The 23,674-nt window shown below is 44.1% G+C and overlaps 1 protein-coding gene across 2 annotated transcripts in view; it reads right to left on the bottom strand.

Annotated features, from left to right (window-relative positions):
* The window catches only part of CSMD2 (CUB and Sushi multiple domains 2), a 306,819-nt gene that overhangs the window by 247,313 nt on the left and 35,832 nt on the right, over nt 1–23,674 (bottom strand). For both annotated transcript variants that reach the window (XM_075437890.1, XM_075437891.1), the window contains exon 3: nt 13,754–13,866. In XM_075437890.1, coding sequence (XP_075294005.1) covers nt 13,754–13,866 — 113 coding nt within the window. The remainder of the gene's footprint in view (nt 1–13,753; nt 13,867–23,674) is intronic.

Genomic DNA, 23,674 nt, shown 5'->3' with positions numbered 1-23,674 from the left:
ACACCTGCATGACACCACAGAGCTCACAAGTTCTGTGCACGCAGGAGTGATGAAAAGACCAAAGAAAAGTGAGGTAGCAAAGCAGATAAGAGGTCAAAGCAGAGAAATACAAGGCCAAGAATCAGCCCCATTCCTACCCAGTGCCAGGGCAAGAGCAGAACTGATGGAGACCTGAACACTGACCTCCTTGCGTTAGATCAGTCCCTCACCAAAACCACAATGCTTTCTGCTTACCACAACCCAACCCTATGGACGTCCAGAAAGACAGAACATTTCTGTCGGCCTCCACCATGAAACCCCTCCTGCTGGCCTGCATCCTGGTCACCTGAAGAGGGGCTGGAGATCCTTCCACTTTTCTTTTTCTTGCAAGAACCCACCAGGAGTCACCAGCAATCCAAAGCTTAAGCTACCGACAGAGCAGGGCTCTTCCACTAAGGTGAGCCTCAGCAAACTGCTTGGAAGTCATTTACTTATTTATAGTCAGGTTCCACTTGGACAGATGACATTTTAATCTCAAAACCAGAAAGAAATACCAGCGGGTAAAGAAAAGGGGAAGGAATTACCATCCAGGCTAGGTGGATTTGGACGGATTGAGCAGAGATGTCTCACAGGAGCGTAGATCCAATCAGCACATGTCAGAGGATTTTGTGGGATAGGTTTACCGTTACTCAGTCAAGCAGGCTTCCTTTCGGTGTCTCTGCAAACCGCTTTCTGCTTCCCAGACACCACTGCTATGAACGACAAGTCCAGCTCACAGCAAGCCACTAAAAGCAACGCAGGTCAGCCAAACCCCTTCCTCTTTTTCTGCAGAAATTGCCTTGCCTACTTCATCAAAAGTCAACTAGCCTCCTACTAATGGAGAAACTGGAGCTTACAGCTAATTCTTCCTATCCGAATTGCTGCACATAGACAGCAATGTCTGTATTTTCAGCAATCCCCAACACACAACTGCCTCTAAAGTCAACCTGATCCACTTATCAGATGGAAGATTTATTTATGTCCCTAAATTAAGACGCAGACACTCCAAAACATTTCCTACTAAAGAAAAAATACGGACCACTGAAAGCAGTTTAAAGCTATGAGGATTCTTGCAGAAGTCGCAGCTGGTGCAAGACAGACACAGGCTGATCTCTCCAGCTGAGGACCAGCCCCAGTCTTCCTTTCTTTACACACAGGAACCAACTGATGAATTTTATAACCGTTAGACAGTGACCGCTAAAACTCCATTTGTGAATCCTGTGGAGCAAGAAACATTTTCCAGGCCAGTGGATTTCTGCAGGCAGCTCCAGGACTGAACTAGTATTCAAACCTTTGGTCACATCAGTAGGCCTAAACAATAAAACCCGTAGTTATAAAGAGCTTCCTCCCCTGCCAAGGTGCACAGAGTTCTGCATCCTAAAAGCAAATAAAACATACTAAAAAAATTAAACATAACCTCTTGGAATGCAAACAGATAGAGAAGTACAGTAAGGAGCCCTGACATCAAGAATATGGAAACTAGCTCAGACCCTAACGTGGACCCTTGGAAATGTCATTCTGCCAAGGGAACGCAGGATGGGCCAACAACCACGATGCGAGACTGGGATTCAGGTTGGATCACTTACCACAACACTTTCCAAACCGGGAAACGAAAGCCCAGGATTCAGATTTTCAAAGTCAACAGAATTTCAACCGCAGTTGATTTGGGAGACAAACTGACCAAAAACCTCCTTAATGCTGGCTATAATTAGCAGACATATCAGCCAATTAACTATGAAAAGAATCTCCACAGCTTTTGAGTTCTTCTTAATTCTCACAATCTTGATCCCCTGATGAGACAGAACTGGGAAACCAGCATATGGGGATAAAATAAAACAAAGAATAGAAGCTGCGTTAGTGGCAACAAGGATTTTTCAGAGATGCGACACTATCTCACCTTCCTTTTTATAGCTACCGTGGTTGTACCTGCTCGTGCACATCGTGTATGTGTAAGGATCAAATGGTAATGAAGGACGGACAAGCCTTTTAACCAAATTGGCTTGGCAGTAGGTCTGCAATTTTCGCACAGCTCATTAGTGGTGACTTTTTATGGAAATGTATGCTGAAACAAAACCAAACGCATCTAACAACTACATGTTCTGCAAATAGATTCCTTGATTGAAAAGAAATAGCTCTCTATTATATGCGAAAGAAAAAAGGGAGCAAGAAGGGAGGAAAATGAAGGTTTGGGGAAAGAAAAACCACAAAGAGCATCCTTCATAAGGTACTCTCACACTGCTGTGCTGAGACTTCCAGGTACCAGTTGCCACCACCTTTCACCTGCCCAGTCACGTACAGCAAGCCACAGCCCGGGCAAGCACATCTCCAGCACAAATAGCCCTCCGCTTCCAAACGCCACAAAAGCAGCAGCAGCAGCAAATTCTCACAAATTCTTTAGCATTTTCTGCACTACTTCCACACGTCCCTCGCTAAAACGGGCTGATCAGAGCGGCTGCGCTGTCAGGGGAGCAGCAGTGGGACCTCCACAACAGCAAAGTGTCCCCGGATTGCAGCTGAGCAAGTGTCAATTGATGTTTGCTTAAATGCTTAGTATGGGATCCTATTTGCAAAGCATTAGCATTCCTGCTCTCCTGCGTCTGCACTGATTGATCTCATCTGCATATGCAAATCAAATGCCAGTATGAGACACTTAATATATCCTCAACTTCATTTAGTGCTGCAGCAGCACAGGTCAATATCTCACTCCATCCTCTGGTATGTGGGGAGGGTTCTAGCTGAGTCAGCAAATGCTAATAAGCTTTGCTGCTTTCAAGTCTTAAAATCAATTAGTAGTATATTAAGGCAGACTTGCTGGGAGCTCATTTAAGTAATAAAAATCTTTTGTATAGCTAAAAAGAAAAAGAATAGGAAGGTTGACTCTTCCTTCCCCAGTTCCCCAGGGAGTTGTTTTAATCTGAAGTCGTAATGGGAAGCAGTGCATCTGCCACAGCCCTTCCCGAAACCGGAGCTGCGCTGCCCTCGCTTTGGGGGAAAGTGGTACGGGTATCTGCAAAACACCCCATCTGTAGCACAAGCTTTTCCCCTACCCTTGGTTGAAGGGTGCTAACACACACAGACAGCACGAGGAATCTGGAGCAGCATGCCCACATCCACCAGCCCGCTGCCCTTGTATTCCTGACACGAACCCTACGCTGCAACAGCCCCTCACTGGCACTGCCATACACAGAGCAGCGACTCCAGGCTGTTCCAGCCCCAAACCCCGAGCAGCGCAGGCTCTCCTGTACCAGCACCACAGGCTTCTGCCAACAAGCCCTGTCCCGGGAAACTGGGCCATCAGCTTCGGCAAACAAATGGTCCAGCACAGCCCAGCGCGCATCCTCCCGGCCTCACCCACCCACAGCAGACCCACTGAGCCCCCACCTAAACCTGTACCTGCCCTGGGTTTGCTTCCCCGCCCTGACACGTGCTCAGCACCAGCAGCGCTCTGGAATTAAGGGACCACCCCAAGCAGACCCACTGACATCAGAGCAGACGCCCTTTACACCAGGTGCGGGTCTGGCCCAGCACCCCTCGCTGCGCTCCGCTGTCCATCACGGGCTCACGTCCCTCCGGCAGCAGATGGAGCGCAGACAGGACCAGCGACTGAAGTGGAGCCTGTAAGGCTCCTTCCCCTCACTCAGACGCAGCTTCTGAAGCCACCAGCACCCACAGCTTGCTGCTTTGCTCAGCCAATGCTACAGACAGCACCAGCCACACCGTACTTGACCTTGAGCACTCACGCGAGCGTCTCGTTATTCAAAACCCAACTGCACCTCAGCTGGAGCAGAGCCAATATCAGCTTTACGCACCAGGAGGTGCTTGCACCCGAACACTCCCCCCACCTACAGAAGTGCTTGTTTATAAACAAGTGCAAGCATCCCCAGCCACCCCTCCCAGGGAAACACAGGGGCCAGCACAGCTATTTACATTTATTTCTTCATCTCCTAATCGAGGTTCTTGTTTTATGAGTGCCTGACTACCTGATGTAGCACCAAGCACATAAACACTGCAAGGGGCAAACACCTGGCTTATTTGCTTGATTTTAGTTCAACAAATTTATTGGACATCATCTGGAAGTATCAGACTGAGCAGCACTTAGACGGGTTCCTGCCAAGGCTGTAAAAAATAACTGAGTCACCACTGTCACGCCAACTTGCCATTCATTTCCCTTCCAAGGCTGAAACGCCACTGATGACTGGATTATGCATCTGACTATGAGAACAGTTTCCTCCATGGAACAAAAAGGAGTAAACAGATACAGACAACTGGAAATAAATAGCGAAACAGGGTTTACAAGCCAACTTTAGATTTCTCAGGTGGCTTGTTGTCCTTTAAAAATTGTTTATAAAACAACTGCTCCTGTCTAAACAACTATCTGAAGTAGACTTTTCCTTTTCTTTTTTTTTTTTTTTAACATCACAGTGAAGATACCAAAGGTACGTATCAACTGTCAGGCCCACGGCAGTTCTTCCAGTGCTAGCACAGGCAAGGAGCAAACGGCAGCCGGAAGCACTGGCAGGAACTCAGGCTAATTCAGGGCATAAAGCCCAGCTGCCTAGCTCCAACCAAGCAGATACTTCACTATTTCTCCCAAGTTTGCATCCCCCACTCCAAACACGTGGCTGAACAGAACAGCTGACTCGGCAGAATCACTTGTTTCCCATACGCATATGGTACATTAAATGAAACAGTAGCTGCACATTGCGAACAGCTGATGACAAACAGGGACACGGCTACAGAGCTGAAACACTGTGGAACAATTCCAAAGAGCAGCCAGGAGAAGAAAAAAAAAAAAATCTGAAAGCATATGATAAGCAAACCCATTGCCAAATTTTTTACATTAGGTAGAAAATACTTAATTGGTGACAGAATCACTGCAATGCTATGCTTCAAATCTAATTATAAAACTACTTCTCTTCCAGACGCTACACCGTGTAAAACAATCCTGTCACTCAATATTATTGACAATACTGCATTGCCTTACTGCTTATTTGGTACCTTGGTTTATCATGTAGTCCAAACACTAATACCTTGCAAACAAGAAGCAAATTAAAATGCACTGAACGGCTGCACGGTTTGGCGTAGCTCCGACAGCTCTACGCAGGCATTGGGAAGCGCGGTGTTCTGAACCCCAACGCGAGCGCAGAGAACACAGCGCTGCACAGCGTCCTCCCACTCCCCAGCAGAACCCTGCCAGATGTTCCAGCACAGAGGAGCAGGAGGCAAAGCTGCTACAGGGCTACGTTACCCTTTAGTTGTTTCTCATTAGACAGTGGCACTGCATCACTGCCTCCCTCTCCAGCCAGACTCCAGCTTTTTCTACTTCCCTCCAGGTTTACTGCTACTTGATAGGCAGCAGTGACAACAAAAAGGATAGCACCTGGTTTCTGTGCCTATCCCTCCTTTCAGGCACGATGTTCATTATGATCAATCATGCTTTTTTTAATCCTCATGTATTAAAATAGATTGGGACATTTCAGACATAGGAATATCAACATTCAAACATCATCTGTGGAGTTCCTGCCTTGTTTCTAGAAAAATCAGTTCTTTTACAGCCATTTGGAAACAGGAATGTGACTCAAAACAAATCAACTCATCCACAAACCTGCTAAGATACAAATATTAAGAATAAGACACGGTGACAGTGGTATTAAGTGCATGAAGCCAGCACAGCCAATTTAGGATCTCGGCAGCTGATCTCTTTGGCTGGTTTGAACACTCCAAGTTACTCCAGCAAAATAAACTAATAAAACAAATTCTGGTACATAGAATTAGATGAAAACTCCTGGGTCATCTGCTGCTGTCCTCTGCTATTTCGTTGCTTCCCCATATAGTGGACCTACGTACAAAATACGGGCAATTTCTCTTTACAGTACTCCATATAATTTCCAACAATCAGGAATTAAACTCTCCAGGAAGATTTTCAGATTCTGCAGTTCCACAATACAGAAAGACAGGAAGTTTTCTAAAACTTAATTACAATTTTGAGCAAATTAACTATCAAAAAAATACATAACAAGCACAGAAACCTTCACATTAATAGTTTTATCATCAATTCAATACAACTAATTCCATCGGTGTGCTCTCAGACGGGTAACAGTATTTTGTACCCACATCACGGAAGACGCGGGCGTTGGGGCTGCTGCTCCGGGACAGCAGCATGAAGCGCAGCCGGGTTTCCCTGTTTGCAAACAGACTGGAGACAGCTGAAAGACGCTGAAAGGAACAAACCAACTCTGCATCTATGCCGCAATCATCTGCAGTGAATTAGTTTAAAATAGTAATGAACATCTCAAAGTTACAGCGTTAGAGCCTCTTAAGAGACGAAGGGGCATTCTGAACCTACTGTTTCAGAGCGTTGGCACATTCAGAGAAACACCATTTTATAGCTTCCCATGCTGTTCTTCTCCATAGCTTTATCTCTACAAACTGTAGAGGCTAGAAGTTGTTGTTTTTTTAATTAAAACTTTAACTCTTGAGCACAGCTCTTCAATAATGGAAAGTAATCAGGTGGATTCAGCATGGAGCTCTGGTCATTTTTACACTAAAGAATCATTTCACCAGTTACAACCACCACTGAAGCAGAACATCAAACAGTACAGTCTAATCCTGCTCCAGCCCAGGGAAAGCAGAGCGCTCTGCTCACCTGAAACGCAGAAGAAATTTTAAAACAATAAGCTATTGTCTAAATGTGAAGACAACAACAGCATGCTAGACATTTTGTATTTAGCATTTCACTAACACTCAAATTCAATACACACCCTTTAACATTCACAGGCACCAAGTCACTCGCGTTGTGTGCCTGAAGCCAAAGAAAGCGCCTGCAGAAGCAGCAACGACTGTAACCACATTCCTCATGCCAATATGAAATTCCTTTATTCTTTTCAATGGAACTATGCGATGCCATCAGATTCACTACTAAGTCGGTGCTCTCTGCTGACTCACCAAACCTACCTCCCGTCAGCGTCACGGGCTTTCCCGGGGACCGCTCCTTCCAAGCACTGACTCTAGCATCACCCTAAATCAGCTTGTGAGATACAGGAGGAGGGGGGAGAGATTAACCCCTAGGGAGACAAAGCTAAATCTTTCCCAGGTCACAAATGACACTAAAATTAGGAGGCATAGTAAACAGAAAGAACAAAAAGCCACTCCAGCAAGGTACATGAAGCACAGCAGATAAGGAAGAAATGAGAAAAACTGCAGGACAGTTGACTAAGTGGGAAGTAAAGAACTATGTCTGTTAGAACTGGAATGTCCTTAGGAGGTATTGCACAGTCCTTGAAAGCTTTATGCCACTAACTCAACATGCCCAATACTAAGCAAACCAAAGTAAAAGTAGCTGCTAGAGAGTCAATACACACTGGCATCTGGATCCACGCATTCAACTGCAAGGCTGTTTTGGTTTTAAACACACTACACCATTTCTGGAAGCGATTCAATCATCAGACAAATAGAGCAACATCAAACTTCCAGAAAAAAGGAGTAGCAGAGCAAGACTGAGAGCCTTCATCCTTCCCACTTCCACCAGAACAAGGGTTAATCTGTACTTTGCTCCAACTCAGGATTCACGTTCATTTGTCTTGGTCTGAAAAAGGAGAAAAGCATCAAACCAGTAAATTTATTGAGAACCCTGTAAGCTTCAAATTATGATTTAAGTACCAAGAGAACTGTGACCCAGCTGGATGTTTAAATGAACGCAATATGGTGTTCGCTCAGAAAGCAAACTGGCATCAAAAGTACATTCGGTTATGGCTTTAAAAATTTTCGTCTCCTCAGTACCAGCCTGGCAGTTGTGAGAAGTATTTCCACAGATGGAGAACACGCTCTGATCAGCCGCTGGAGCAGCGCGGCTCGCCACGTCCCCACTGCCCAGCCCACGGGCCGATCGCTGCCAGGCTGCTCCCCCACCCTTTCATCTCTCCAAGCCTTAGAGACCCCCCGGTGTCAACTGCAAGCAGGCAGGATCGAAACAGTGCAGCTGTTACCGAAGAATTTTCTCACAGCCCAGTGAATCCGATCCAAACCCTTACAGCCAAAGTTTGACGCATAGCTCAAGCAAATTAGAGCCAAATTTTCAAAAACTCTTCCCAGAGTTTTATATGAGAGACCAATTTTCAAAAGACAAAGGATTTGTGCATCCATACTCTTCCACTCTGGTCTTTGAATAATGAGATCAATATTTCCCAATTTATCAGAGGACTTCCAAAAAAATGCACATTCCCCAATGCCTTGGGGAATCCCCACTGCAGTTTTCCCCCTCCCCAAGGACAGCGTTGGTCTTTACCACAATCAGAAGCTAATTTGAACAGTATCTGCTTTTACAAGAATCTTGAATACCCTGTTTCCAAAGACACAGAGAAACCAAACTGATCAATTTGTCTTCCATTAATAGGGCAAGAGTTACTCTAAACTCAAATGACAGTTGGGAAAACCGAGAAATGAAGCAGTTCCCCAATGTGTGCACAGTGGCAACACATTCACAGAGCAGCACAGAGACAGGAAACCTCGTTCAGGTTTAGCAAAAGGAATGGTCAAAGAGGGACAGGAACCAGTCTTTAATTGTATTTTCTAAATACGTATGCACAACTCCACAAACTACCCTCGAAAGAATGAGATATTTGTGCTTAAGAGGAGGGTATTTATTATAAAGGAAAACAGCACCATTTCCTTGGGGCTGTTTCCCTCTGTATTTAAATGCTTCTAATTTCTTAAAATAAGCAGTGTTCTTCTAGGCATAATTGTTTCTTTTCAATCAGGCACTTAGTGTTTGCAGCTATCAAATTTGCTGCAGCTGTAATCAAACACGATGTCTTGGGAAGGAAAACCTTCACCTACCGTTAAATCTTGCTGCATTACACAGCACTGCTTCAGCAGCAACGGGGCCCAGAGTCCAAAACGCCCTGCTTCTTTCCAGGGGCTACCAACTGAACTTTGGGTGGGGTTTTTTGGGGTCTTTGTTTGTTTGTTGGGGTGGGGAAGGGGGAGAACACCACATCAAAACTCTAAAAGTTACACAGATGAAGATTTGTAAAAAAATGTATTCAACATGACTGCATCCCTTTTCTTTTTATAGCACTTTCCTTGTTAGAACTCCAACATCATGAATGAAAATACCATCCCATTTGAGAGAGGGAGAAACCGAGGCACAGTGCAAAACGGTGACTTGAGAACATGAAGGGACAGGGACAAAGTTTAAGTAAGAATCCAATTCCTTCCTGTTCCTGCTAGGAATGCACTGGACAGCACCATCCTAGCCACAGCAGGACAAGTCTCCAGCAAGATCCCTGTGCCTTCTACACATTTCTGCACTGCCTGAAGAAAACACCTGGTTAGCAGCCTAAGGGAAGATCACCCACTCCCCCTGGGATAGCTGCAGTGTTCCATGAACTCAGTCACTGGTCTTTCCTGTACTTCTGCTTCCCATCTTCAGTTATCTGCCCTCTTCTCGCCTTGCCCACAGCCAGAGCACCACGCTCCAGCACGGGGCTCCAGGTGGGTGCATCTGGCACCCCGCACCGCGCTGCTCCAGAGCCCAGTCCCGCGCAGCCAGCGCACGCCCCGCTGGGAGCCCCTGCGGGACCACCCTGGCCCAGCCGGCTACCGGAACACCCCCGTCGCGGCAGCAGCTGTAACACGGCGTCGGAGCAGAAGGAAGTTTTATGCTGACTGCTCACTTAGTGTCTGACAAACACTCAGAGTCTCAAAGAAAAGCACGAAGTTTCCTTCAGCTCACAAGCCTCGGTGCTTTACAGCACTGCTCTCCAGTCACGTATGATAAAGAGCATGTTTGGGTATCTTCCCTTAAATCCCTTTCTATTTTTCACACCCTCAGGACTAACAAGGCAGGTAATGGTTTACAAATAATAATACAATTTTATCTTATATCTACATTAGTAAACTAAAAAAAAATCACCTGCTATTCATCACGTACTGTTATTAGCATTACTGAGGAAATGATGTGGAATTTATATCCATTTTCCTCTTATTCTAAAAGACTTGCCCAATTTATTTTAAATGTCAACTTACTATGTATTCATCAGGTGCGCAGCAGCAGTGATTGTAATTAATTTCACATTGTAGTCTAGGCATGTGCCTTAATATTAGCTTCACACATCTTTCAGGGGAAGCAATAAATGGAAGCATTGGTCATTTTTGGTCATTAAATCTTCAGGAATGTTTTTCACAAAATGAGACTGTCAAGATTCACATCCTAGTAAAATTCTAGTAGATTATTTATAGCTGTCTACTTCAAAATCCTCCTGCAGTTGAAATCAAATACAAGGTTCCACAACAGCTGGTTAGGATTTTTGAGAAGAATAATTTAGTCATAAAAAAGGAAAAAATCCCACAGACTGAGGGTGAAAAAGGCTAATTGTGAAATCATGTTGAATTCAAGGGACAGTTCAACAGGAAAAAAAAAACACGTTTAAGGATGCTAAAAGCATAAAAGCGCTTAATTTAAATATTTTCCAAATCATACATTCTGAAATGGAGTTGCATAAGAACTGCTTATATTCAGTAAAATAGTCTCTTCAGGAGAAAAATTACCTTCAGACCAAAGTATTGTATTTAAGTGGAAATGAAATTTTCTCTGTTCCTTCAATTCAGCAAGAAAAAGCTGACAATTTTTCATTCCCAGTCATCCTGCAATGGTTGCCCCTGTTTCTTCTTCCAGCTCATCCGCTTAACGACAGTTCTTGGTGCCGATCCAGCCACGTCTCCTCTCAAGCCGGGATACCGCTGTGGGGCTTCCCACATTCACACCACCCCACAGAACCTCCCCAATGCTGCACGTGCACTCACGAAAGCACATTCCTAGCGGCATGTACGACAAGGAGCCATTCCGACCTTGTTTGGCAACTTGGAAGCTGGGAACCCGGACCCCACAACCAACACGCGACCGTGCGGAACCACCTGCGCCACAGCTGGGAAGAGCAGCCAGATCTCTGAAGCTGTGAACCGGTGCCTTAAACCCCGAGACGCTGCTCCCCCAGCAGCACTGTCCTGGGTTGCAACCATGTCCGCTCCTTGAGTGATGGCTGGGCTGGGGAAGGAGAACATCAGCCTTTGTTCACTCTCAACACTGTCTTCCACAGCAGAAGAATGAGTGTAACATCCCTACTGTTTACTGGGCTTTGAAACAGTATTTGGCATCTAGAGAAAAATCACAACAAACAGTAAGGGACCAGAGAACATGAAGAATCAGACAATGAAAGCGGACAGAAACAAGCTGGCAACACACACCAAACTAAATGAAGATGAGGAATTCAAACAATGAGGAAAAGAGGATTAAGGAAGATCTAGCTGCAAGGCACAATAACGTCTAATGGAGTCAGAAAACTGAGCTCAAGTAGGAAGCGTCACGGCACAGCAGCCCTGGAGCTGGCTATTCCTCATATTCCACGGTCAGCTCTGGCACCTGCCTTACCTGGGGCTCAAAAAAAAAAGCTCTGCAGACTTTCAGAAACTCACTTTACCTATCTGTTCTTAAAGCATCCCTAAAAGTTCTCATAGTGGAGATCTTCTTTAACAGATTCTGCCGCCGCCACCTCTGCACACAAGCTTTCCCTTTTCTAGGCAGTGAAATGTATAGTCGAACTGTGCGTCCTGCAACAACCAGAAATGAAGAAACATATATATATAGGTATGAGCAGGAGATGTCTGTGTTGTTTTCAAGAAATTGCTTGTAAGAGATCTTATCGTGCAGGCATCATACTAACTAGATAACCTAGCAAGATGTTAACTTCGACAAAGCCAACCTCAATTTATGTATTCCCCAGAGGGTCAGGGCAGAGCAGACACCAGTGTAAGCACAATGGTTTTGTGTCACTTGGATGCCTCCGACTACGTACCTTCTTCCTGTCTCTCTTCACAGAAGGTCCTGCAATCTTTTGTTCCAGTTCTAAAATTCTGTTTCTTTTGGTGGATTTCCCAAAGATTACTTCGAGGGAGGAGAGGAATAATGAACATGCTTTGAGAGCAGATCATAAAGGAGCCATTTACTGCAAGGACTCTGATGCATTGTTCTGTCTTTAAACATGAATTATCGAATCACAAGCTATTCACCGAGTCGTAGATTGCCAATGAACTGAAACAGCATTACAGCAGCAGTGCATCCCTTTGATCAAAACCACACTTATCTCCTCCTTTAGTCTTAGTTAACAACAATCCAAATGGCAAGCCAGTAGCTCGTTTTGAGGCAGGCTCGAAGTAGAATGTTTGGCATGCCTGTCCCTTTCCCTCTCAAAATGAAGCTTTTATTTATACCTATGCTCTGTGTCACTCAGTGGCTCTGGTGTAAGTTTTAAGTACATCTCTTTTTTCCCCTGAAGATGCCCTCAGCTACCTGCTTTAAAGCCTCCCAATCACCAGTCAAATAAACTTCAGATAATTTAAAATATTGTGACTAAAGAGTAGCCCTGGAACAAGCCTTTGTAGAAGACTATAGATCAAGGTAATAAAAAACCATCAGAAGTGTACACGCCACTGTATCTAAATGCCAAACAATGTACTCTGAACGTCACAAACACAGCTATGTGTCCTCTGTCACACAATTTGGGAGCTCTGTGCTGTCATGTCTACTAGACACAGACTGACATATGTTTCAGCAGAGATTCTGCAAAGCGGCACCGGGATCTGCCTTTCCTCACCACGCTGCTGCGCTCACCCGTCCTGACAGCCACCACACAGCACCAGCATCCCCAGTAGGCACTTACCCTGTGACAAAACAGAGCATGGTCTCCAACCGAGCTGACCTCGGCCACCGCTGCCTAGCCATACCGAACACCTGCTAACACAGCGATCACTTCAAGACTAATAAAAACGTCTCGGTGCCACTGCCGCCTCAAGGCAGAGGAAAGGTTTCAATCAGAAATTAGAGGGTATTTAAACAGATTTCCGCTGAAACTGAACAATCATCAAGCACAGCAAATGTTGAGAGACTACAACATCATCTAAATGAAGGCATCTGCTTAGTTTAATGCATTGGGTAATTGTCCGGTAGGACTCATTATCAAAAATTATCATTAAGGCTGAGAACTAAGGACTCCGAAGAAAAACATTTATGGCAACAGGAACAACATTCTAGGTTCAATAATCAACCTACGCATAGCATAATTCAAATTTTAAATAGTTAATCTGCCATTAACCCAGCAGTACCAGCTCATCTTACAAACATGCCCTGCCTTCTAGCATAAACAGTTCTGTCTCATATCTGATGACCTCCAGCATTAGAGATCCAAGATTTCCGGAAGCTACCAGGCCTTCACATACAATCCTTTACCTCCACAACCACCAAACCCTGGACATCATTTCTGACAAGACACACAGGAGGTGAATTTAAATACTTGGGGAGTAAGATGCGGGGAAAAGTGACCTATAAGCGAAGAGAATGTAAAGGGGAAGCGCACTCGTCTCCGAGCATCCCATGCGCTGCTGGGCAGTCCCCACTGCCTCCGCTGTAAATCCCAGCAGCTACGCAACCCTTCCTTCTCAGTCATTCTAGCTTTGCAGTTAGAGTAAGCTTGTGAAGATGCTAAGAGGAAAAAATACGTGACACTTGGAAGGAATCTGAAAAAAAATGGATCAAATTACTTAAGAACCAGGCATTTCTGTCTTGGATTAAGTGTCTGCGTACGTATGTATCCCAGTATAAACTCTGCATCTTAGTTTTGCATCCTACCATAAGGCAAATGGAGATACAATCAAAGATAATTACTAAACTAGGCAGACTTACCTTCATAGTTCGCCTGGAAGCCTTGAGCACTGACCGCATAATCACTCACAAGCCACAAGGACAGCACAACCCCTGTACTCACAATAGGAGCCGGCAGCTGGAAACCTGTTAACCTGGAAGAAATCAAGAGGAAGGTTACACTCACCATTTCTGCCTTTGACCCGCTAGCAAATCGAGGAGTGGGGCAGCCACCACACCACTCCCTGAAGTGGGGAGCTTCAGAGCTAAAGGGAACAGACTGGGATAGCTGTTCAACAACACTGGGCAAACCCATCCTGGGCTTTTAACACCTTCTGCTTACCAGGGTAACTACTAACGTATTTCTTCACTGACCATGTTTTAAACCAGCCTATTTGATTCACATCTTGTTCACTAACAACATCTGCTCTGCAGCACTTTGCTAACCCCAGCTCTGTCATCTCCAAGCAGTCACTGAGCCCTTCAGAGTAACCTTCCCCACCCTTGAACTGGAGCAATATTTAAGGTTCCTGAGTGAGCCCAGCCCGGGATCTGCCTTTCCTCAGCACACTGCTGTGCTCACCTGTCCATGATTCAATAACGCTTGCAACATGTTCTGAGAACCTCGAAGAAAAAATACTAGATAAGCGTCTGAAGCATTACACTAGCTACATTAAATCGAACACAAACTGAAACAGCGTAAGAGAACAAGCAAAAAAAACTGACATTATGAATTAATCAAAGCCCATCAAGGTGGCTGTCTTCAGAGTATTTGTTCTGTAGTTTTACAACAGATAAGGTTTGAAGTTTCTAGGAATCCTCCTCAGGCCCCCACCCACTTGTCCCTGCAAGAACAATCCCAAGGACGGCAGTTTTCATCCTACATCCTAATACCTAACATGTACCACTGTGAAGATTGTGATGGTTAACACCTCTTCACTCACTGAGGAAATCAAAGCCCACAGACACGAAATGTTTGCACAACATGATCTAGTGGATGTATTGTAGCAACTGCCTAGAAACAAGCCAGAGCAGAAAGAACCATATGAAAAAGGTGACAAGTCTCGTGAATAGACCAAAGACAGTACTGCAGAAACTCAAAGCCCAGGTGTCTTGCCCTCCCACCCACTTTCCTTGCGGACTTAGAGCTAAATGACAATTGTTAATTTTATTACAGAAGTGTGTTCAGTATTGATTTTAAACCGGTATTATTAGATCCCAAACATTAAATCTCTGATACTGTATTGACACAGCCCGAGAACAGCTAATGTACATTTCTAACAATTACAGTTTTGTAACTTCTAAGCCTTATCCTTACGCTTGGCTAAGGAGATTTACATTATAAATTTACATAAAGAACATTTGTCTTAGAGCAGTCTCATACAAGATGCTTGCCTGCCATTATCAAAGGCAGATGCAATCCCCATTGCCCGATAACTGTCCTAAACCCAGACTTTTACAAAACCACAGAAGCAGCAGTGACTGAGGGAACTCACTGCCCCACGATAGTGTTCAAGATCAAGACTACTCAAGCCAGATCACAAGGGCACAAGTAGCACGAGATAAACAGGCTACAGTAAGCAAGAAGGCTTAAAGCTTCTTATGCACTTACTCGGAGGTTTATCCCACACCTTTTCACACAGCAGCTAGTCTGTCTTACAGAGCAGGTAAAAGATCACTCATGATACAAAGCACTCCGATGCTTTAAGAAACATCCGTAAATACACATTTCATTCAGAGTATTTCCTCTCCTCATATATTACACGGAATGAAAATGCACCCATAGCACAAAATCAGATCCTTCGTTTTGGGGGCCACCACCCTCTCTCTGACCACGGGGTCAGGTACCAGGCACACTGCAGTCTCCAGCCCAGGCAATTTCTCCTTAAAGTCGCCACCAGCCCCCCGGCAACTTCCAGAGACAGAGAGTGAACTTCCCTACTGTTCTTACTCTGGCCCTAATTTAGTAAACCTAAATATTATTTCAAAGAGATTGAACTCCGACTAACGAAAGCTGACATGCTCTGCCTGAGAACCTTATTAAAGCAAAATTTCCAGTTATTGGAAAAGTTCACCCAGCTGCCAGCCAATAATGGTAGTCAAGTTTTAATGTCAAAGAAGTACTTACCCACTCTCAGCATAAAATCCATTATCTGTACAAGCTAGAAGAACAACTGCTCCTGTTTATTAAAAACAAAAGGTTCCAGGATTTTTAAGGATTCAAGAAAGCCTTACCCTGCACAGAACTAAGGAAGTGTGCCATAGTTTTTATTACTTTATTCTGCTGTTTAATTAAAATGGCTTATTGAAACCTTCATGCACCCCAAAAATCCAGGAAACTCATGGACCATTTTTAATAAAAACATGCAATGGACAGCAGAACCTGTCAACTTTTCTTCCTCTGATCACCACACAGTGTTTTATCATTATGTAGGAATTAATTAACATTACTCTGCGCTTTCTACATCCAAAGTAGACCTGATCTCTCCGTACTAAGCTTTTTGCATCATGGATTCTCTTCATAGTCTATGTACTAGGAGGACCCCACTTTGCAGATACTGCAACTTTTATGTGCCTCCTCACCTGTCAGCAAGTGCACGTGTCCCACAGGAGCCAATGGGATTTAACTGCTACCTAACAACACTGCCCAGAAGCACGTATTCGTATTTTCCAGTCACAGGGCCTTCAAAGAAAAGGATGGCCTGTGCATAAGGGCATGAAATTGTAACTGAGGGTTTGTTCTCAGTCCTTCTACAGATTCCGCACTGACTGAACAGACAATTTCCATGGGAACCTCTGGGATTCCTGAAACTCTATAAATTAATAAACCCAAGCATCTCTCCAGATCCTTAAAAATAGATGTTCATTTGTGTCTGTCGAGCGTCCCTGGAGCAAGCAGAAGGAAACTGGCTGCCTAATGGCACAAAAGGTGACCCAACACGGGCTTCCCCTTCAGACCAAATAGCCTTTCTGCCCACAAAAGACAAAAAGTGTCCCCATTAGTGCTAAAACTAAACTTATTCAGAAGGAAGCAGGAAATACTGCTTCACTAAGAAAGATATCTACATAGCAAATCCTACTCTCTATGCCACTAATTTCTGTATCTCCTCCCACAGTGAAAACCTGCACTAGAAATAAGAAGAAATTTCTCCCATTCCGCAGTGGAAGCAGCTGCAGTCAAAATTAAAAGTTATTCTCCTCTTCAGCCCTCAACCAACATACACAATTGAAAATTTTTCCTTCTTCTGATGTCCTCATCTTCTCCAAGCAAGAGCACAGGCAACATCCTCTTGAAGAAACAATAATTTAACAAGGCTTATGCTCCAGTCACTCCTGTAAAACCTCAGCATTCCTGTTCCAAAAACCCAGAAAAAGCCAAGCTTGGCAGGACACTCTACCTTGTTTTCACCTGGCTGGTAAACTGTCCTCATGCCCTCCTCTCTAAACCTGCAGCCCATGCAAATTCAAAGCATGGGGATCAACACAATGGCAGACAGAATATGAAATCATTCCCCAGCGGCCTCATGCATGAAACAGTAATTCTGACATCCCTGTTATTTAGTGTAGTAATGAAAAATATATACGCTAATGAGAAAGAAAAGCAGCAAACTCTGTTCCTTGTTTTTATTAAGGGCCATAACAAGAAGGTGAAGGCGGTAATAACAGCACGAATAATCATCTTCCATTTCTTCCGTACCTCTGGCCAAATGGATTATTGAGTGATTATCCCCTTAAGTTGCTTGGAGCCAACACAGACTGTGTGAGATTTTCAATGTGTTTTTCATTGGCTTAATTCTGCTCCTACTGTGAGGAACCAAACTCAACCAGTGCCAGAAATACCACTTCATAAGCTTGCCCTTGCTTCACAGTACGGCAAAAATCAATATACCAAAACAAATCAACACAGAAATCCTCTACTCTATTTGCATCCTCCTTCATTCTTTGCCTCAGGTTTGCCAAGGACATTGCAAATATTTCTGGTGCATGACAACAGCAAAGCCTGCCTCACAGGACAGCCTTGCTGGAACCGATGTCACTCAAGTCCAGCTGCTGTTGTAGCCACCAGCTCTCCACAGGCCCTCTGTGGTTCCACAGGCACTAACCCCTCGGCACGCCTGGACCACGCACTGGGGTCTCAGCGCGTGGCTCTCCACTGCCCATAGAGCCCAGCTGCCCCACTGCTGTGACAGGTCACCTTCTGCCCTAACACCAGGATCTTCTTTCCCGGTGGAAAACTGTCCCGTCCACCTACAAAAGGAGTTGAGCACCAAAGACTCACTGACTGCTCTGCTCAGCCGGCTCAACCTGCAGCTGAAGGCTTCTTTTGCCCTAAAAATAGAACAGTCAGCCAGGCCAGGCCACACCTCAGTCCCTTCACAAAAGCTCTCACCTCCATCTGTTGCTATTATACTGTTCCACTGTATCAAGTACAACTGTATCATACACTGTGATGCAGGCTCCCATTTCAGAGCGCAGGTGCCATAATTAAAACAGAGCACATTATTTTTCTGGTAGGATGCCCACCATCAGCTCAGGCTGCAATCAAAATAGTTATTGCAGCTGGCAATCCAACAGCCTTTAAAGCACAAATGCTAGAGAAGTGTCTCAGAACATCTAATGAAAACGCATTGGATTGCATCATTTAACCCAGCATTAAATTACACTACACCATACTTCAGTGATTTTTTCCTGCATGTAATTTAAAGGCACCTATTAAAGAAAATTTCCCATCAAATGAACCACTTCCTTCACTACATGTAGTTTAAATGGCATAGTTCTCTAAGTGCTAGTCTGACACCCTTGCACTATCCCAGGACAATACCCAAGCTACACCAGGTGTAAGGGACTGTGTTGAGAAAACAGCAGCTCCAAGTGAGCACTGACCTTTGGAGTGGTCTTTGGAGACAGCCCAGAATGAGCCTGCGAGTCCTCTTTCACCCTGTGCTCCCTGTTAACAAGGCAGCAGCCAACCTGAAGTCATTCCAAAGGTACATTCATGATGTATTCAACTAACCCATTATCAACTGGGGCCAACAGAAAGAGCCCCATAACTTCCAATTGACTTTAAATCAAGTTTTACGTGCCTTATTCAGCTAGACAGCTGGCTCATGGGCACCCAGCAAGGAGCAAGCTCTCCAGCTTCAGTGAGAGCCTCAACCTACGTTCCATCTTTTCTCTGAAAAATGGGTATGAGTGGTATTAACTAACACTTGCAGCTTTCTCAATCTTGATGAAAAGGATGTGTAAGCATCGCACTCCAGCTACCGCAGGGAGAACACCTTCAGAAATAGATAAGTATGTATGTTTAAAATGTAAAGTCTTAGGGGAAACTGGAAACACAGACACATACAAAGTCAGTGGTCACTCACAGATATCCTCCTTAAGGCTGTTTCGCTGAATGTTTGTCAACAATAGAAGAACAAACACAAGACATCAGAGAATCCATCCTATCTCGGATCTCATGACAGCTAGCAGCTTTTTTCTTTACAGTTGCCAGTGGGTGTAAGGTAGTCTACGGGGGGAAAAAACACATCTTGTCATTCCCATGAATAGCTTAGTTTTAGAAATCATCTTTCGTTGTAAAGGAGTTTAAAGCCTCCTCCAAATCATGGGCCAAATCCCAAGAGAATCACTGTGCATTTCAAATTACTCCTTCACAAAGCTGGCAAAAAGCAAAGCATAGATGCCCTAAGCACAAGGGCTTCAGTATGTGCAGTCAAACTGAGGCTGACCGGTCTTTGCTTCTCACATCTCATTGCCTGCAAGATTCAGCGCTAGCCCTGTCTCCCCAGAAGGGATTTCCATGCCACCACTCAGCCATCCAGCCAGTAACCTGCTCCAGTGTAGTCATGGCTCCTACAGCCGCCTCCTCCTCCTCCCCGTCCCCCGGTACCTCTCTGCCTGGCTCTTCCCCTGCAGCTACACCATCGGCTGCTGTCACCTCAGCCTCTTCCACACATCGGACCGCCTCGGTTCTCAGCCAGAAGAACTGTGCAGACCTTTTCCCCCATTTTCAGTAAGTGTGGATGAGAAAGACACACCTGAGGAGACAGCTGACTCTCTGCCAGCGTTTCCTCAGGCTTGTCTGGTTCACATTTTTCCCCACTGTTTTCTTCCCTTCCTCTCTGAATTACTTTACTAAAGAAACAAGCAACTACAATGAGATGTTAACTTTTTTTTTCAAACCATATTAACAGAATAACTGGTACCATGAATGTTCTCACTAATCATCAGTAAAACAAGCAGAGCACAATCTGAGAACACTTCCAGCTCATGCATGCAGCAGACACTTAAAAGTCAGTTCTGTCTGCGAGGCAGAACTCACTGGTGCTGCTTAGACAGTCGTCCTTTAGTTTTGATCCCTGTAAGGCTGAAATGATGCTCTGGACCAAAAAATCTCAGCCAGCTTAAAAGGATACTGCAATGACATAAAAAAAAAAAAAAACAGTATCAGTTCACATTTGGATTTACTCAACTTCTTGGAATGGTTTACACTCAAAATCAAGCTGCTTTTATATTTGAGTCAACCTACAAACAGATCCTGAACCAGTCCCTTCAGAGGCCTGTTGCAAGCAGCAGTGACTGTTTGTATATTCTCTGTTCATATTTCACCAAGCAACTCCCAGCTACTTTGCTGCCAACCAACGCCACATGTCTCGTTTTATTCCATACTATTTTTCAACCATCCCCTCTGCCCAGCTGGCTGATAATTAAGTTGCTTTCAAAATATAATCCATTGGCTCTGACATATATTACTATATTTTTTTCTTACCAAGACAGTAACAAGCGTTAGGGGAAAAAAGCTTTCTCTGTCCCTTACACTCGCTCACTATAACATGTACTACACCTACTTTTTTTTCAGAAAGTTAATCTAGCATTTTGCTAACATTTCCCAGTGGAACAGCACACAACCCAACCCCTTGTGCCACCATGACTTAGGAATCAACTGCACTTCCTTCCCTCCGCCAAGCCAAGCACAATTCATCAAGCTCCAAGAGTCCTTTGCTTACCTCTGACACTGACAAAGGCTTCACTAACACAGTCTCTAGGGACAGTCACAGGGCTCAAATTCCAGCCTGGATGGATTTCTTAGCTCATTTTGGGTCAATTCCCCCTAGAAAAGTGTTATTTATAGAGCCTAAAGCCAGCACAATCATCTCAAATATATGAGGCCTTCATGGCTCAAGCTGAGAACAGGTACTAAGCATCAAATTTCAATAAATTTAATCTTCCATACAATGCAACAGAGTAGGAAGGCCACGGATTTGGATTTATTTTGTTACTTTCATCATGTCCCTCCCATGCTCATTTTCCTGTACTTGATCAGGTAGCAGTGAGATGCAATCAGATCTCTGACAGACTCTGGCATCTATATTCTCTGTCTTGTTATTACAAACTGAAAAACGCCACAAATTCACAGAAAGGTTCACCAAATTTCAGTAACCTTTTGGCAAATCTAAGCTGATACTCTGGGTAAACAAAGACAAGTTTGGATACAAACCAAATAAGGCTCAGCAGTGTTAATTCAACACTTGGTATTTTTAGGTTATTTCTGGCTTGCTTCAAGTAAAAAAAGAAAAAAAAAAAAATCACCATGGGTGTGAAATCTAGTAAATGGGAAAAATTAGTTCTCAGAACTCCCTGCAAATCACACAAGGCTTATTGCTAAACGCAATGCAACTGGTGAACAACAAGAAACCATTACCAGACTGGAGATGTTGCCAGTACCCCAACATTCGCACCAGCCCTGTAATAACATTAACTCTTCAGCTGCATGCTGTGCAAAAACAGTGTTCTACAGCCTAAAGAACTTTAAATGTAAACAGACACAAATGATCAAAACACCTTTAAACGCAAGAAAAGCAGAGGAAATGTAAAAGTTACCGGACCAGCAGTGATTTGACAAAAACACCACTTCCTAACTCGTTTGAGCTTGTTCAGCTGGGAGGCAGCTTTTGAAAAACCACCGTGCTGGAAGTCGTAACTCCATGGCTACGCTCTCAGGTGTACCACTAAGTTGCTAAAAAATTTTAGGCAATTCTCTGAACCCCAAGTTCCTTCCGCACCCCAGTCCCCGCCATGTACAATCCTGACCACCCACCAGTCTTGCGGGGATGCTCAGAAGCCTCAGTGCGAGCATATGGAGGCTCCCAGGTGAAAGGCACCAAGCGTTAGGTTTATGGCAAACAGGTACTGCGGGACTGAAGATAAGATATAAACCACCACTACTTTCAAATGCTGTCGTAGGTGACATAATCAAGCAAAAACTTTAATTATGGCTTTGTTAGTGTACGTGCTTACTCCACAGCATCCCTGTTCCTCCTGTATTCTCTATCTGAATCTCAAGAAGCTAAAGCTACACAACCATAAAGAGCCAATGCTGACATGCAGAGTGAATCCAGGTCTCATCTGCCAAGTCTGTGTATCCCTTTTACTTTTTATGCTTACCAAATCAGGATTTGAACTAGACTTCATTCATCGGTCTTGAGATAATCTTTACTTCCCCCAAGTGAATATTAAGCCTCAGCATCCGGCAAGCACTGTTCTGCCTACGTGATCCCAGGATAGCCAGCTTAAATCCATCTGGGGGACTTCCACATAAACTGCAGTCCCACTTTCCACCACAATACAGGTATGGCTAGACTAATCCCTTTAGATTTTAATTTATAATAACACATAATAAAATAAAATTTATTAGCAACAGATGAGAAGGAAACAGTTGAAATTCACTTTCTATAAAGCTAGGAGTTAGAAAGAAGCACCCAAACAGAACAAATACCATGCAAGTTGTCCTCTACAGCCAGTGCAGTCAAAAATAGTAGGTTAATAAGAAATTTGATTTTTAGAAGATGTGTTGTATGATGAAAAAATGAAACAAATCCCATTGCTCCTACCGATGAAGATTTATCTGAAAAGACTGTAATATTGATTCACGTCAGATCTAATTCTCTACTCACTTGCACCTTGTGTGAATGCTGAATATTGAGTAAACGGGATAAGAATGTTGCTAACTGCTGGTGTTTAGCAGGAGAGCCCAGTAATGCACAATGCACCAGAGGTGAAAAGCCCTGGGTTTGAATCCAGCAGCAGAGGTACTACTTGCCCTGGAGCTAGCCACTTCTTTCAGTTTTTCTGCTCCCCCTTTGCCACACATACACAAACTGGGACCAACCTGAGTGAGAGGATGTCTTGCCATGCAGCTGGACAGCTAAAGGGCCTGACTTCAACAGCCAAAAAATTGTTATATAAAAATGCTAGAACAACAGCATTTTACACCTCCATTTACACGTGGATCAGTGGCAACATAAGCTACCAACAGTTCAAATGAAAATATTTATCTCCTTCCTAAATCTTTTATTCCACTATAGCAGCTCTAATCAGCTGTAAGCTAAATAGTATAAAAATCACTGAGGACGTAAGGACAATTACCACATCTTTGGACAGCAGAAGCCTGTATGTTTTCCAAAGAGGTAAGAAATCACAGACAATTACATTCTTTATTAAGAAAAAGGACCAGATGTCAGTAGCTGCTCTTGCAGCACACCAAAATCCAGTTCTGAATAGTTTAAAAGGAGCCAGGCCGCCCCCTGCCACCCAACAGGAGCATAATGAATTAGAGTCAATGGGCACTACAGATTTGTCAATTTTCTATTTGAGATTGCAAGTAATAGCACTCCACAATTTCATTGTATCTTCAACGATCTAGTAAGATTGTATCCTCTCCTGTAGGCTTCCATTAATTTTGATAAAAGGGAAATCTACACTGTTTAAGAGGTGCTTTGGCTTGAGAAACTCTCAAGGTCAGACCTTGTCGATGCAAAAACTTCTTGACCTAAGATCCACTGCATTCAAAAGATAATGTGGAAGTGCATACATTTTTACTCCCTTGGGGAAAATGGATTAAAAGGCATGGCTGTGAACTTTAACTGGTTTGTACTCCATCTGGGGGGTTTTAAGCATTTT

Source organism: Opisthocomus hoazin, chromosome 17 (assembly GCF_030867145.1).
Source record: "Opisthocomus hoazin isolate bOpiHoa1 chromosome 17, bOpiHoa1.hap1, whole genome shotgun sequence".
Classification (NCBI taxonomy): Eukaryota; Metazoa; Chordata; class Aves; order Opisthocomiformes; family Opisthocomidae; genus Opisthocomus; species Opisthocomus hoazin.
Note: the sequence above shows the minus strand (reverse complement) of the source record. Positions and strands in the feature narration are given on the sequence as shown.